Consider the following 17,114-nt stretch of genomic DNA (forward strand, 5'->3'; position numbering starts at 1 on the left):
TTGATAACTAGCCAAGCCAGAGTATGGTTGAGTAGGCTGCCATATAATTCCACCATTTTCTAAGCTACCCTTGTGGTGAGATTTATAGTCTTAGCAAAATTTGCTGCTAAAGTTGGAGCCACCCATATCGCTTTATGCGATTCGCACAAGAAAAGTGCGGTCTTTTTCCAAGTGGCTGGTAAGGGCATGTCAAAGAATTGATTGTATGTGAATCTAGTGTTAGCTATGATAATGTGTGAATTAAGGGGTGTCCACGGATGGGGATATTCCCATGCACCTGATGCCCTAATCCTTCTTGTTGTTAGAGATTGTTGGTTTGTTGGCACCATCCTTTTGATCAATTTCTTAGTCACTCCATTACATTAGAAAGATTAAATGTGCTGTCCAAGTGAAGGTTGTATGGTGCAGAAATTTAACTAAGCTCTGGACATAGTGTGTTTACATATTTCATGTTGCAAAATCTATTTTCACATTTTATTCTTAATTAGGAACAGTGAAAAAAGTGTATTCTGATTCTGTCTCTAATATGATTTTGTTTCCAATTCAAAAATATATTTAGTTGCCTTCTCTAAAAATTGGCCTGTTTATTTGAGGCTGTACTGATGATAAAATGTTTACTTAATTCTGTATTAATCACTGACCTGAGCTCTCATACTGTATATTTTGAGTCTGTTGATTTACTGAAAAATGTTACTTTTAATATCATTTAGACATTATGCATACTTGCTAACATAGCAGATGGAACAACTGCAAAGGAGCTCATCATGACAAATGATGATATTTTACAAAAAATCAAATACTACATGGTAAGTAATTTCTTTCCCTTAAATTTTAGAAAAATTTTATATTTTCATTTTGGTACTGATAATTTACTATTTGATTATATTTGTAAACAAATGCTGTCACTTTCCAGAGGCTAACTGGTTAATATTCATTGTTGAACTCAGAGTGAAAGTGCTATGCCATGGGTTCCCAGCCTTTTTTTATGCCGGGGCCAATGCCGTTAAGCAAAGGGTCTGTGGACACGAGGTTGGGAACTCTTGTGGTATGCAATGCCAGATGTTTTTATGTTGAAGGGACAATTGCTTAAGGGAATGTTATTTGCTACAAACAGATATATATATATATATGAAATTTTACAGGAAAATCAGATTTCTTCCTGAAATTTGGAAATTAAATTATCTAAATTGTATATTAACTGTTTATGTTTTAATTTCATATTTTAAATGTGTGGTAAGCATTTATGCCATACACCTTATAGAAAGTTTCATTAACAGTAGATTTAACATTGAACTCATAAAAATTGAAATGCACTTTTAGTTTGAACAACTTTATAAACTTATCCAAGCTTAAGCTGCACTTTCCTTCTAAAGTCCTCATGGTACTGTATGTGTTGTCATCTCCCAAATCTGTCATGATCTTTCTTGCATTAGGGTCTTGTCTTGATTACTCCAATCGTACTTTCAGCCAGGTTTGAAACCACAGGTTCCACTTTCAGTGACACGACTCAAGTAAATTATTTCAGTTCATTCATCCTGACATCTGTCGCCCTTAAAGCAGTTTTCCACACTATCCTTCGTCCAAAACCATGTGATTCCTTGTGTGCTCTTGACCTCTTGTTCCATTTCATCACTGTCTCTCTGGAGTCCTCCACTGTTTCTGAGTTGTTTGCAGGAAATTCATTATTGGGGATGTGGACATTTCCTCCAACTAAATATCTTTGAGACGCTAGGGGATGAGGAAGCTCTTAAAATAATTTCTGGCATGGGCACAGTGGCACGGACCATTTGGGCTGAGGAGCCTGCTTCTGTGCTGTATGACTCTAGGAAAAGCCAACAGATTGCAACTGAAAAGGTAATAAAGAAAGAAAAAGGTGAATTATGAATGTAAGCTAACAATAAAATAAAACAAAATACCAGCAGCTTTTTCGGATATCAAAAGAATAAAAGAGATGCAAGAGTAGGCATTGGACCGCTGTAAAATGATGCTCGGAAGTAGTAACGGGGGAACAAAGGTGGATGAACTGAATAAGTATTTTGCGACAGTCTTCACTATGACAGCATACCAGAAATTTGAGTGTGTCGGGACAGAAGTGATTGTGGTCGCTATGACTAGGGAGAAAGTGCGTGGAAAGCTGAAAGATCTCAAGATCAATAAATTACCTGAACCAGATCGACTACCCCTCAAGGTGCTGAGGGAGGTAGCTGAAGAGATTGTGAGGTGTTAATAGTGATCTTTCAGGAATTACTAAATTCTGGAATGGTTCTGGAGGATTGGAAAATTGCAAATGTCACATCACTCTTGGAGGGCAGATGGTGTTGAGGAAGCAGAACTTAGACAGGTTATGAGAATTGGCAAAGTAGTTGCAGTGGAATAGTGTCAGGAAATGTATGGTCATGCACTTTGGTAGAAGAAATAAAAGTAGACTACTTTCTAAATAGAGAATTCAAATCTGAGGTGCAAAAGGACTTGGGAGTCCTCGTACTTGATTCACCTGAGATTAATATGCAAGTTGACTTGGTGGTGAAGAAGGCAAATGCAAGATTAGCATTCATTTCAAGAGAGCTAGAATATAAAAGCAAGGATGTAATGTTGAGGCTTTATAAAGCACTGGTGAGGCCTCACTTGGAGCAGTTTTGAGCCCCTTATCTAAGATTGAATGTGCTGATGTTGGAGAGGGTTTAAAGGAAGTTCACGAAAATGATTCTGGATTGAAAGGCATTTGAAGAGCGTTTGATGGCTCTGGGTCTATACTCACTAGAATTCAGAGGAATGAGGAGGGACCTTATTGAAACCTATTGAATATTGAAAGGCCTCGACAGAGTAGATGTGGAGAGGATGTTTCCTATGGTGGGAGAGTCTAAGACCAGAGGACACAACCTGAGAATAGAGGAATGTCCATTTCGAATGGAGATGAGGAATTTCTTTAGCCAGAGAGTGGTGAATCTGGAATTCATTGCCACAGGTGACTGTGGAGGCCACATCATTGGGTATATTTAAGGCAGAGGTTGATAGATTCTTGACTAGTCAGGGGATGAAGGGTTACGGGGAAAAAGCAGGAGATTAGGGGTGAAAGAAATATGGGATCAACCATGTTGAAATGGCAGAGCAGACTCAATGAGCCAAATGGCCTAACTCTGCTCCTGTATATTATGGCCTTATGGTCCACTCTTTAAGCAAGGAAGGGGGAAAAGACAGGAAATTATAGGTCGGATAGCCTGATATCATGGTTGGCCAGATGATAGATTCCATTATTAAGGATGTGGTTTTGGGCCTCTCAGTAATATAGGCCAAAGTCAGCATGATTTTCTTAAGGGGAAATATTGCCTGACACAACTTTGAAATTCTTTGAGGAAATAACAGGAAGGATAGACGAAGGAGAGAGGCAGTGGATTTTGTTTGCTCGGATTTTCAGAAGGCCTTTAACAAGATGTATAGCATGAGGCTGTTCAACAAGATAAGAGCCCATAGTATTCCAGGAGAGACCTGGCATGGACAGAAGATTAGATGGCTGACAAACGGCAAAGAGTGACAATAAAAGGAGACATTTCTGGTTGGCTGCTGGAGACTAGCGATATTCTGCAAGGGTTGGTGTTGGATTCGCTAATTTTAATTTGTATCTTGATCTGGATGACAGAATTATTGCACCAGGTCAACTTATTTAATGCATCACCTTGCTAAAAGCTGGCAAAATTATTCACTATTCTATTAATTATCTTTGTTAAAGGTACATACACTATAGCATTGCTTATTTTTATACCATAGCCAGTCTTTTAAAGATCAACGTTAGGTCCGAGCCATCACCCCCTTAATTTTAAATCTTCTTCCCTATCTTTGCTACTACACCCTATCCTTGTTATATGCAAGGGATACGTTCCTCAAAGCTGACGCATAATGTGAAATCGCATAATGTGAATAAATATTTAAATGGAGAAAATAGGGATGCGTTCCAGAGGGCTTCCTAAATATGTTTTATCTGTAATTTATTCACATTTTCATACCAATACGACACAAAAACAGTACCCCAAGACAACATTTGTATTATATTTAATCAATTTAAGGTAATATTCAATGTAATAAATCATAGAAAGTTAACATCCTCTGGTGTACAGTACTCACCAACAGTGGCAGGTGTGTTCGCTCCGGGAGATGAGTTGTTGTTGTGGTGTCGGGCAGCTTTACACGGATAAGGTGGATGTTTGTGGTCGTCAGGATCATATCAAGCACAGCAAGGGGTGAAGGAAGACTCACAGAACTCTTAGAACTGCCGGCAGCAGAAGATTACAGCGATTTGCGTAAAGTGGTGAGGGTTGTTTGCTTGGCAGCATTTTGTTTTTCAGCATAAATGTGCTTGTAGGGAAGAAGGGTTGACAGCAGGGAACGACTGAAATGCTGACTCCGTTCTAAACTTGGGTCCATGTGCATCGCCATTTGTGCCAAATGTTCCGACTTCCACCATTCCCTCACCGTTGGTAAACTCCCGGGATTTTCAAAATCGTCTGTTGCTTGCAGCACCTGAGAGATAGTTCGCCGTAAAAAAAAAAACGTACGCCTTGAATGTGGATTACACCGGTCGAGTGGTTGAATCAGCGATGTTGTGTTAGGCGGCAGGAAATGCACTGTTATGTTAGGATGAATGCTGTCCAAATGTTTAGGATGGGCTGGCGCATTGTCAAGCAACAAAAGAACTTTAAAGGCAAAATTCTGTTCCCAGCAGTAGCGTCCCAGAGCTGTGTTACCTTCAGCTGATGCCGCGCTGTTTATAATTTCCAACTTTTTTTTCCAAGTGTTAAAGCAGTTCTCTGCCGCTCAGCTGACGGCCCAAGACATGACATCGGATGCTTAGGAGGCATAGTTAAATATTTCAAGCAGAAAATCACTGCACTGTAGGTAAAACCAACAAAAGTTTACGATTGCAAACATGAGGAATTCTGCAGATGCTGGAAATTCAAGCAACACACATCAAAGTTGCTGGTGAACACAGCAGGCCAGGCAGCATCTTTAGGAAGAGGTACAGTTGACGTTTCAGGCCGAGACCCTTTGTCAGGACTAACTGAAGGAAGAACTGGTAAGAGATTTGAAAGTGGGAGGGGGAGGGGGAGATCCAAAATGATAGGAGAAGACAGGAGGGGGAGGGATGGAGCCAAGAGCTGGACAGGTGATTGGCAAAAGGGATATGAGAGGATCATGGGACAGGAGGCCCAGGGAGAAGGAAAAGGTGGGGAGGAACCCAGAGGATGGGCAAGGGGTATAGTCAGAGGGACAGAGGGAGAAAAAGGAGAGAGAAAGAAAGAATGTGTGTATATAAATAAATAATGGCTGGGGTATGAGGGAGAGGTGGGGCATTAGTGGAAGTTTGAGAAGTCAGTGTTCATGCCATCAGGTTGCAGGCTACCCAGACAGAATATAAGGTGTTGTTCCTCCAACCTGAGTGTGGCTTCATCTTCACAGTAGAGGAGGCTGTGGATAGACATATCAGAATGGGAATGGGATGTGGAATTAAAATGTGCGGCTACTGGGAGATCCTGCTTTCTCTGACGGACAGAATGTAGGTGTTCAGCAAAACGATCTCCCAGTCTGCGTTGGGTCTCGCCGATATATAGAAGGCCACATCAGGAACACCGGATGCAGTATATCACCCCAGCTGACTCGCAGGTGAAGTGTCGCCTCACCTGGAAGGACTGTCTGGGGCCCTGAATGGTGGTAACGGAGGAAGTGTAAGGGCATGTGTAGCATTTGTTCCGCTTACAAGGATAAGTGCCAGGAGGGAGATCAGTGGGGAGGGATGGGGGGGAACAAATGGACAAGGGAGTTGCGTAGGGTGTCAGTGGAGAGGGTAGGGTTGGGGTAAGAGGAAGATGGAGCCTCTGAGGGCCCAGGAGCTGATGGTGCGATCTGAGGGAGAGGGGGTTGCAGAGTGGTGGTGGGGGAAGGGGAAACAGGAGTCACAATGGCGGCAGATAAAGACCCGGCGTGGAGTTCAAGGCCGGAGTCGCAGTTGGTGGTTGTGCAATCGCTTTGAAGGTGTCCATGGTCGTTGCTGGAGTCTGGGTTTTGAATATGCCCTGAGATGTTGGAGCCGGCGAGATCAATGGCAGAGGCAATCTAAAGTTCATGCCTGCTCGCGTCAGGGCCAGCAGGCTCTGGGGTCTGTAGATATAAGATCTTGCGATCTTTGCCTAACATGACAAAGTCAAAAAAACGGCGATTGCAGGCATGGATCCGACAGAGGATGAAATAATGGGTAGGACCATTACAGATGGCGAAGAAAGTGTTCAGAAGGTGTGGAAGGGTCTGGGATAGGGACACCAAATACCTCCTCATGGCGGAGAGGGTGGCCTTCAGAGCTTGACGGGAGAAGCGGCGAGAGGCAGAGTCAATAAAATGTGAGTACCTGGCATCCTCAGAAGGTCCAAATTGAGAGGCTCGAAAACAAATCCTAAAGCCAACTAGAGTAAGTTGGCGACGGAGGCACGTTCCAAGAAAGGATATATGGCTGTGATAGTGAGTCTGAGTCAAAATGTGGTCGAAAAGTTGAAGAGCCGAAGAAATTACAGATGGGGAGCAGTGAGAGATGGTTTCACTGAACTCCCGTTCCACATCCCATTCCCATTCTGATATGTCTATCCACGGCCTCCTCTGCTGTAAAGATGAAGCCACACTTAGGTTGGAGGAACAACACCTTATATTCCGTCTGGGTAGCCTCCAACCTGATGGCATGAGCATTGACTTCTCTAACTTCCGCTAATGCCCCACCTCCCCCTCATGCCCCATCCATTATTTATTTATATACACACATTCTTTCTCTCTTTCTCTCCTTTTTCTCCCTCTGTCCCTCTGACTATACCCCTTGCCCATCCTCTGGGTTCCCCCCCTCCCCCTTTTCCTTCTCCCTGGGCCTCCTGTCCCATGATCCTCTCATATCCCTTTTGCCAATCACCTGTCCAGCTCTTGGCTCCATCCCTCCCCCTCCTGTCTTCTCCTATCATTTTGGATCTCTCCCTCCCCCTCCCACTTTCAAATCTCTTACTAGCTCTTCCTTCAGGTAGTCCTGACAAAGGGTCTCGGCCCGAAACGTCGACTGTACCTCTACCTAGAGATGCTGCCTGGCCTGCTGCGTTCACCAGCAACTTTGATGTGTGTTGCTTAAAAGTTTAAGATCGTGCATCCACACCTTGCCAAAACCAATGCGAGAGTGGCGGGAGAGAGATCGTGAGGTGCGCGCACCTGACTTGTACTGGTGGGAAAGTGGTGCTTCTTATCCCAACAGTGAAACTGTGAAGTGTGCACACGTGACTTGTATTGGCGGGAAGGCAATGCTCCTCGCATAACTGTGAATTTTGGATGCATGTAACGAGACGTTGGTAGAAATAGGTTCCTCGCATAACTGTGAATCCGCATAGTCTGAAGATGCATATAACGAGGATAGGGTGTATCTCCATTCTTGCACATCCTTGAATATAAACTTCCCATTCATATCTCCCTATTGCTATTGCCAATATTCTAGGAGAGATTTCTGTGGAATGAGAAACTAGAATTAAATATGTTTTGTTTTCAGTTAACCTTTTTTGTGTATTAACATAAAAAATTATTTTCCAGGGTCATTCAAATGTGAAGCTCCAGTTGGCTGCTACTTTTTGTATATCTAATCTTATATGGAGTGAAGAGGAAGGTAAGATCAGTAGCTCTCTTTAAAATTAAGGGTGCTTGGGGCTGATGAAAATGTTATTTAGCTGCAATATTTGTCATAAGTTTTTGTCAGGTTTGTTCCTCATTCTAACTGTATGAGGCTAATTATCTGTATTGTATAGTTTTTAATATGAGTTTTGCATAGAAAACAAGATGGATTATCAGAATGACAATCAGCTTATTATCACTGACCTGTCATGTGTGTCATGTGTATATCATGAAGGGTTTTTTTTGCAGCAGGACAGTGTAAAGTCATAAAATTATTATAAGTTTCAATCAAAAGACCTGAAGTATAAATTTGGAGGCTTGAATTTGAATCCACCCATGGTAGCTGGGGAACTTAAATTGAAGTAATAAATTTGATATAAGAAAATATTATCAGTAATGAAGACCATAAAACTGCCAGATTATCATAAACTATATCCGGTTCACATATCCTTTTATTAGGATTTCCAAATGTATTTAATTCCGTGAAATTATAATTCCCAGCTACCATGATGAGATTTGGAAAATTGGCTTTTCAATCAATGCTCCAGGCCTTAGGTTGTATCCCAGTAGTTCCCCTTTTTCCATAGGCAGGCTGACTTGCTTCCATTCTGTTTCTGAAGTGTGGAGGGTAACCACACAACTTTTTTTAACATGATTGTACACCAGTTACCCCACCTCTACATGGAACAGTCATGCACCTAGTCTTTCCGACACCCTTTTCTTCAGCTAAAACCTACTTTTAGAACCTCTCCGTGAGCCTTCATTGTCCCAATTCCCTTAGCTCTGTTTCCTCCATTGCAGCTCTCTTTTTCCTTCATTCTAGTTTTCTCTCCTCTTCCTTTCAGCTCTCTCCCTTCTCTCCTAGCTCTTTTCTCCCCTCCCCCCCAGCTCTTTTCTTTTCTCCCCTCCCCTCCAGCTCTTTTCTTTTCTCCCCTCCCCCCAGCTCTCTTCTTTTCTCCCCTCCCTCCCAGCTCTTTTCTTTTCTCCCCTCCCTCCCAGCTCTTTTCTTTTCTCCCCTCCCTCCCAGCTCTTTTCTTTTCTCCCTCCCAGCTCTTTTCTTTTCTCCCTCCCAGCTCTTCCTTTCTGCCCTCCCTCCCAGCTCTTCCTTTCTGCCCTCCCTCCCAGCTCTTCCTTTCTGCCCTCCCTCCCAGCTCTTCCTTTCTGCCCTCCCTCCCAGCTCTTTTCTTTTCTCCCTTCCCTCACAGTTCTCTTCTTTTCTCCCATCCCGCCCAGCACTCTTCTCTCCTCTCCTTTAAAACTATTCTCTTCCCTTCCTCAACTTTCATTTTAAGCATTTTTCCCTTGAATGTACTAATTGAACCACAGTGCTACCTTTTCCATTGTCTTGAAAACAGAACCCATATGAATATTACTTGTTTACATTTTCATTTAGAAGGCTTTTTAAAACAAAGCTGGCAATTAAGCATGTTCCTCAGTTAAGGAAAACGCAGTGATGTTTTGTATAAGCCATAAGTACCCATAGAAGTGCTTTTGCAAGGATTTTATTGTAATTTGCTACTACTTAAAAGTGCAAAGAAAATGTCAGTAAAATAGTTTTAATTTTTATGATCTATGATACTATATTTATTACATTAAAAGATGTTAATGAAGTAACTTACATTTTGTTAGGTTCTCATGAACGTCAAGATAAGCTGAGAGATTTGGGAGTAGTAGATATTTTGCATAAGTTGGTTCAAACTACAGATCTCAACCTTTCTGACAAGTAAGCATTGACAAAATTTGTGTTGAAGCTTGTGTTGGCTGGAATTGTTTTCGTCAGTTGGTTAATGTCATAAATGCCATCAAACAACATGTGCCAAAAATAACTGCCTTGTTATTTCTTCTGTGCTTATGTTTGAAATTTTATGTCTGTTAATTTAGAGACCTCAGTAGTGCAATCATTTGAAAGTGGAACAAATTTAAATACATTCTGCTCGAGCAAAAAGTCTTGCACTTAAGGGGACATAGAAGAAATTAAAAGTATATTCACTCTCTCATTAAGTTTGGAGCAGCAATATCTGTTTAATTCTGCTCTTCTGCAGTCTGTCTGCCCCTTCTGAGCCTGTTCTCAATTTATGTTTGAAATTCTGTATGAAACATAGAATTGATCTGAGCTTTGTCTTGAATTATTTATTTGCATAATTTGTATGGTTATAGTTTGAATGTATTTTCATTAATTGTAGATGCTCTTTTATTTTAGCAGTAATTTGGTATTTTTTAAAATCAGTTAATAATTCATTTAGTACTAGATGTTTTATGGTAACAAATACATGGTGCATTTTTTAAATATAGTGTCACATTAAGTTTGGTGAGTTCACTGTTGTGCCCACTCCTTGAACATAAGAGCTGGTAATAAAATGAATATTTATGTGGAGATTAATTGTGTTACTGTAGGAAATATGATTCTCATTTTACTGCCTAACCACAATAATCACATTTATATTTATTGAGTTTAAATAAACACTTTAATGGAATCCTAGGTGAGTACAGTAAGAACAGCATTTCAAAAACTAATTTTGAATTTATTACAGGGCAAAAACAGCACTGCAGCAATTTTTGTCATGAGTAGCCAACCTGTTGGGATCCAATCTGAAGCTCTATATGGACAGCAGGTGGGAGGTTCAGTGGAAAGCTCATCCCTGACCCATTTTTGCACAAGTCACCTTGGACTGCAGTTTTTGTGTGCAGTGATTCATGAAGAAATATTAGTCGTTCAGGAAGAAAATATGAAACAATGCAGCAGAGAAAATTCCAATCTTCTATGACTGCTTACACAAAAAGTTACCTTACAGAATGTTTGTTTTCCTTTCCCTTTGAACCTGAAAAAATCTACTCTTGCTGCAGCTATTTAGTGTGTGATCGGTTACTTTTTTGAATTTTGTTTTTAATAGTGTTTTCTACAGATTTTTCTGGGTAGTATTTTGTTTGCTGAATGAAGGTTGTACCTGGTGTAAAGACTTTACCTACACAAAATGCCCGAAAGAGAATGTAATATTTAAAAAGTGTGAAAAAAATATATGATTCTGTTCAAAGCTCTGTAGAGTATGTAAAATATTGTATGAATTTGATGAACCACAGTTATCTTTATTTGGACCTGCATTTGTTTATAGGCCTACACAGGTACTGTTGGGAAGTGATTTAATGTTTTTTAACTTCTGATAATCCCAAAAGATCTTCCTCGGGGAAGGGGAATATGGATGTACTGGTCACCAGCCTTCACATCAAGATCCAGGTATAAATCCAACTCAGGGACAGGTAATGAAGGAATTCTCTCTCCTACTTTAATTGGCTCCTTTTAGTAGCATTGCTGGCTTTTCCTTTGAACATTTTGGCATTATACTTGAGCAAAAAGTAGGCTCTATTGAAAAGATAGTGATAGTTTTGTCCAGTGCAAACTAAAACCAGATGTCAGTGCTGCTAACTAGATGTGTTTTCAGGGTCGAGGGTTGTGTGTCGCTTTGTACATGAGGGTGGAATATATTGTGCATAGATCTGTATTTAAGCTGAGCAACATCAGCAAATCACTTTCGGGAAAACTGTCCTACCTTAGCATTATGGATGCCCACCACAGATAAGCTCTGCATCCTGAAACATGGCAAATTCTGTCAACATTGACAGCTTTTGTGCCACCTGATTGGTGTTTCTGGTATTGCAGCTAAATAAAGTTGTATTTACAAATGGATTTTGCTGCTTAAATGACTTGTGCATCCGCTTACCTGAACATTGGCATTTTCATAGCGTTCACAATGCTTGCACTAGAAGTGCCACTGCTGGCAGAATGAAACTTTTACCTTGAACTATTGTTTTCAGACAATGGTTAAAAATAAAAGTTCAATCAAATATTTTAGATGCAAGTTATTCTTAGGAAAATACTTTCTGAGTATAGTGTCGAATAGTACCTGCGTAGGCCATTCAAAAAGAATGCAGTTTTCTTTTAATTTAGTTGTGTTTTAATTGAAATATCTCTTTCACTCTTCTTCGATCTGTCACTTTTAGTTTTGATCCCTTTTCTCAATGTTGACATTTTAATTTTAGCACCTGTCTAGTCTTTTGCTGCCACATAAAATCTATTAGTATTTGTAAACTACTGGGTTTAGCACAGGAGTACAAAAAAAACTTCTGGTTCTTGTTCCCTTCTGGTTCTTGGCAAATAAAAAAAAAGAAAGCTTTGTAAGGATTTGTATTGAAATTTCCAGTGTTTGTTCATACTTGTGTTGTCACGGTTGCTGCATGTGTTAATGCCTGGCTACTTCAGCCGTTTTCTATGTCAGCAGGTAATTTTTGGATTGTGTATTGAAATATATGATGGAAAATTGCAAATCAAAGGTTGAAATATTTTCACCAAGCATGAATGGTTTGAATATGTAAACATTTTTTAAATATCCTTAAAACACTTTTTTAAAAGTAAATTGCGACCACTACATTTTAAGTACACTCCCAATGGATTGTTTTATTACATTGCATTTTCAACTGATCTGTTTCAGTTTTTGTATATACTTGCAGCTGATTTGAATAGGCTTCAGCCTTTATACCCAGGTGTTTTAACAGCACTGTCTATGTAATATATTGCGAAGAGACTATCACATTTATATGATGTCATTTCAAGCTCAATTGACAGAAGTCTATTAATAAAGTGTGGCTTCTTAGAGTGTTTTATAACACCGGTTATGAAACGTTAGTTATGTCCTGTATTAACAAGGGTATATTGTGATAACAGTATAATGTACTCACATTCATGGTGTCTGTGCAGGAAATATATATTTTCTTATTAAAAAAGATTTTCAGTTAACCTATTGTGATTTTAAAGACTCACGTTTCTCTGTCTCGAGAATACCTTGTGCACTCGTAAAACATTTGAAGTAAAACAAATCTATGAACTGCTGACTGGATGCGTTTTAAACTTTATAACAAAACCTCTGTTAAATGGTAATAATAACATATTTCAAATTCTTTTGAACTAGTTCTTTCAATGAGAACATCAACATGGTTTTATAGTTGTATCAACAGCAAAGATTTCACTTGAAGCTTTTTTTCTCTTGTAATATTCCCAGTCCAAAAATTCCTGACTTTGAAGTTTGCTATTTTACTATCGTACAGAGAAAAAGAATTTCTGCAATAGAACAAGCCAACCACTTTCAGCTACACATGAAACACATTTTCTTCTGCTTTTCATGATACTGATTACCAAGAATGGAGTTTTTGGAAGGATCTGAGGTCTTGGAGAACAGTTGCACTGCCCAGTGTTGCAAGCCGAATTAAAGTTCAGTGTTCAGTCTCTGGTGACTTACCTCATTCATGGGAATGCTTCATTTGATTTTTGACCCGGGGCATGGAAACACATTGACAGTTCTTCAATATTCCTCACTCTAAATCTCTGGAGTATCTTAACCAGTTCTGGGCATTGCAATTTAGGAAAGATGTGAAGAGGTCATGTTGAAAAGATTTACTGAAATGATTAAAGAAGTTGGGATATCATTGGAACAGAGGAGATTGTAAAATCTGGTAGTTTATCAAGTTCATGAAGGGTGTAAGCAGGAGATAGAAGGTTCAGCAGTGTGGGAGCACCTTCTTCTGAAGGTCTGACAAGGTTCAGAAAGGAGACATACCACATTCGTCCCAACGACAGTAAGGAATGAGCAGTCAATGCTGGCCTTGAGTGATAACCAGATCATTAGAATCTGTTGCCAATAATTTTAAGTGAGGACATCCTTGAACATCACTGAATGAATCATGAACTACATGCAAGATGAGCTGTTTAATCAGAATCTGCATTTGAATATTTTGTGGGGATATCTTTCTAGACTTCAAATTGGATGCTGCTTGCAGGAAGTACCCTTTTGAATTAAATCAACCTACACTTTGAACTAGGACTTCATTATCAGAAGATTGTAGCTATTCAATTCATATTACTTTAGATTCTTTTTCTTCTCTGTTGCTTATTAATTAAATCTGAGGATATGTATAAGATTGACTACTTTCATATTACTCTATAGATCAGTATGAAAGGAAACTTGCTCCCCTCTGGGAATTAACATTGACTCAGGTCTCTGATCTTCCTATACTTGCAGTCATGTTGCAAGACTGTACTTAACCTATAAAGATATTCGCATTAATTTTGCTTTTAATTTTTACTCATGACACAAACCTTGAAGTCTGTACAGGTGATAGTTATAGACTTCAAGGAGAAATGATAAGCTCATGGAGTTGCTGGGAGCAAGAGTACGCAGATGAAATTTAGAGCTGAGAAATGTGAAGAATGAAAAGAGACTATTAACTCGTGGGCACTATTCTAATATGGGTACAAGAGATGAGCTGACGATATGTGCATAATTCATTAAAAGTGGCAAGGTAGTTTAGAAAAGTTTTTAAAAGTCCTACGGGATGCTTGCTTTTAATGAAGTAGAAATACAGAGTGTCACAACGAGTCAGTCGTGATAAAACTTTATAGTTAGAGGATTACGTACGTTTCTGCATCCCCACAATTTAAGAAAGGTGCAGTAGCATGTGGAAGAGATTTACTGAAGTGACTGGATAAGTTGGGCTTATTCTCTCTGGTTCTGAGATCAGACTGAGTCATTCAAAATCTTGAAGAGAGTAAAACAAAGTCAGAGACCATTGCATTGATGGCAGAGGTAGGAGCTGGTGAACCTAGAATGAAGGGGATTAGCACAAAAAGAAGTGATAAGAGGCAAAAATGTTTTACATAGCAGAAATTCTTGGAAAGAAAGAATTTTTCAGACTACAAGGAAAACTTGGACTGTGGGCCCAGCTGGATTGCTCCTATAATGGATACAGCATGAACCCAACAGGACAAGTTGCCTTCTTCAGTCCTGTAACTATTCTGCGATAATCACTTTTGCATGGAAGTTTTCAATTTTCTTTCCTATTACCATCTTTTTTTTTGATAATACTCCCTCCAGAAATGTGCAATTCTGATGTTCCACAATGAACTGAATGTTTCTTCCAAAGCTGTATACTAATGCTGAATAGTCTCTTGTCTCTTTCTCACAGATCTCTCTGGCCACAGTGTATATGAACACTTAAAATCTTTTGAAATGTTGATATCTTTCCCATCCACAAATCAGTCCCAGCATCTTCATATTTCCTCTTTTCAGAAAGGCTGATCATATATACACACCTTCTTGTTCACCCCTTTTACCACCTGAATTTCTGGAATTTGCCAACATTGTGTTTAAAGAATAAGGGATAGGTTATTGAGTGTAGAATTTATTGTAGACATTATTTGCATATTGAGAAAGATTTTAGTGTACCTCACAAGATCACAATTCAAATGTTAGCAGTGGCAGTTAATGCCCAGGGTCATTTTGCTAAGAATTAGCTTGGAACTTGTTGTGAGTTCCTCCTTGTAAATACATTTCAGCAACACCTCTTACCCCCCCCCCCACCCCCCACCATCCTCAATATCTTTCCTATGCCAAGCACGTCATCCCTTTTCTACCTTTCCAGGTTCCAGCACCTCTTTTCCTTCCCTCTCCCATTCTCCCCCTCTCTGATCACATGATTGTGTGGGTCCCATCATCTGACTTCTACCCCCAAATATTTTCAAAACAAAACTGGGGGAACTTCGGGACAGTAACTAGCTTGATCTCTCTTTCAGCAAAATGTTGTTGTTGTTGTTCGTCCTTCGTAGTCGAAGATGACCATGGCTTCAAAGTCAAATGGGAGATTGGTGGCTGTGGGTCCGGAGGTGACTGATGAGGCCAATCCGGGCCCTGAAGGCTCGCCCACATGTGGGACACAAGTGGGTGGGTGCTGTCATGGCAGTGGATGCTGCTCGGGCCTTGCGCACAGCACGCTTTCGTTGCGCCGCGATGATGCGCCGGACTTCAGCTGCACGGGCTCCTGTGGTGATCTTGCTGTGCCAAGCTGGACGGTTGAGGGCAAGCGTCTCCCACGTGTTGATGTCGACACCCAGGCCTTTGAGGGACGCTTTAAGGCAGTCTTTGTAACGTTCTTCTGCCCCTCGACTGAGCGCTTGCCCTGACACAGTTCTCCGTACAGCAGCTGCTTATGCAATCGGCTGTCTGGCATTCTGACCACATGTCCAGACCACCGGGCCTGGGCTGTCAGCAGGAGGGTGTAGACGCTGCAGAGCCCAGCTCGTTCCAGGATTTCCGTGTCGGGGACTTTGTCCTGCCACCTGATGTGGAGGAGTCTGTGGAGACAGCTCAGGTGAAAGTGGTTGAGCTGTTTGGCGTGTCTGCTGTAGACAGTCCAGGTCTCGCTGGCGTAAAGGAGGGTGGTAAGGACCACTGCACAGTAGACCTTCAGCTTGGTGGTAAGGCTGAGTCCTCTCCACTCCCAAACGTTCTCACGGAGTCTCCCAAAGGCGGCGCTGGCTTTGGCAATCCTGTTGTTGACCTCAGCGTCTATATTCACTGCGCGAGAGAGTATGCTGCCCAGGTAGGTGAAGTTGTCGACTGCCTGAATGTTCTGGCCCTTCACCGTGATGCGTGGCTCCTGGTATGGCTTTCCTGGGGCAGACTGGTACATAACTTCGGTCTTTTTGGTGCTGATAGTGAGACCGAAGTTGTTGCAGGCTTGTGAGAAGCAGTCCATTTTACGCTGCATCTCCTGCTCTGTGCTGGCGTTGAGTGCGCAGTCATCAGCAAACAAGAAGTCTCTGATGACAGTCTCTCGCACCTTTGTAACTGCCTGCAGGCGCCTAAGGTTGAACAACCTGCCGTCAGTCCTGTACCTGACGTGCATTCCTTCTTCGTAGTTACGGAAGGCATCTGTCGGCATGGCAGAGAATACCATACTGAACAGAGTCGGGGCAAGAACGCAGCCTTGTTTGACGCCATTTGTCACTGGGAAGGCCTCTGACTCGTCGTCATCCAGAACTTTCACCATCATACCGACGTGGAACTGCCGGACGATTGTGATGAACTTGCTGGGGCAGCCAATCTTCTCCATGATCTTCCACAAGCCTTCTTTGCTGACCGTATCGAAAGCCTTGGGTAGATCGACAAAGGTCACGAAGAGGTCGCTGTGTTGCTCCTGGCATTTTTCCTGGAGTTGGCGCGCAGCAAAAATCATGTCCGCGGTCCCACGTTCAGCACGGAAGCCGCATTGGCTTTCTGGGAGCAGACCTTGCTCAAGATGTTGGAGAAGGTGGTTGAGCAGGACGCGGGCCAGAATCTTCCCCACAATGGACAAGAGGGAGATGCCTTGGTGGATGTCGCAAGACTGGCGGTTGCCTTTCCTCTTGTAGATGTGGACTATGCTGGCATCTTTCAGCTGTTGCGGGACCTGTCCCTTTTTCCACATGGACTGGAAGAGAACAGTCAGCTTTTGCATCATGATAGGGCCTCCTGCTTTGTATACCTCAGCAGGGATTGCATCGGGTCCTGGTGCTTTGCCACAGGAGAGTTGCTTCACTGTCTCCCTGACTTCATCTACTGTGGGGAGGGTGT

The 17,114-nt window shown here is 41.4% G+C and overlaps 1 protein-coding gene across 2 annotated transcripts in view; it reads left to right on the plus strand.

The window, feature by feature from the left end:
• armc8 (armadillo repeat containing 8) overlaps positions 1-12,466 on the plus strand; it is a 132,839-nt gene extending 120,373 nt beyond the window's left edge. For both annotated transcript variants that reach the window (XM_072261584.1, XM_072261585.1), the window contains exons 19-22: positions 711-806; positions 7,600-7,672; positions 9,307-9,400; positions 10,209-12,466. In XM_072261584.1, coding sequence (XP_072117685.1) covers positions 711-806; positions 7,600-7,672; positions 9,307-9,400; positions 10,209-10,242 — 297 coding nt within the window. In that variant the 3' untranslated portion in view covers positions 10,243-12,466. The remainder of the gene's footprint in view (positions 1-710; positions 807-7,599; positions 7,673-9,306; positions 9,401-10,208) is intronic.
• The last annotated feature ends 4,648 nt before the right edge of the window (positions 12,467-17,114 follow it).

This window comes from Mobula birostris, chromosome 6 (assembly GCF_030028105.1).
Source record: "Mobula birostris isolate sMobBir1 chromosome 6, sMobBir1.hap1, whole genome shotgun sequence".
Classification (NCBI taxonomy): Eukaryota; Metazoa; Chordata; class Chondrichthyes; order Myliobatiformes; family Myliobatidae; genus Mobula; species Mobula birostris.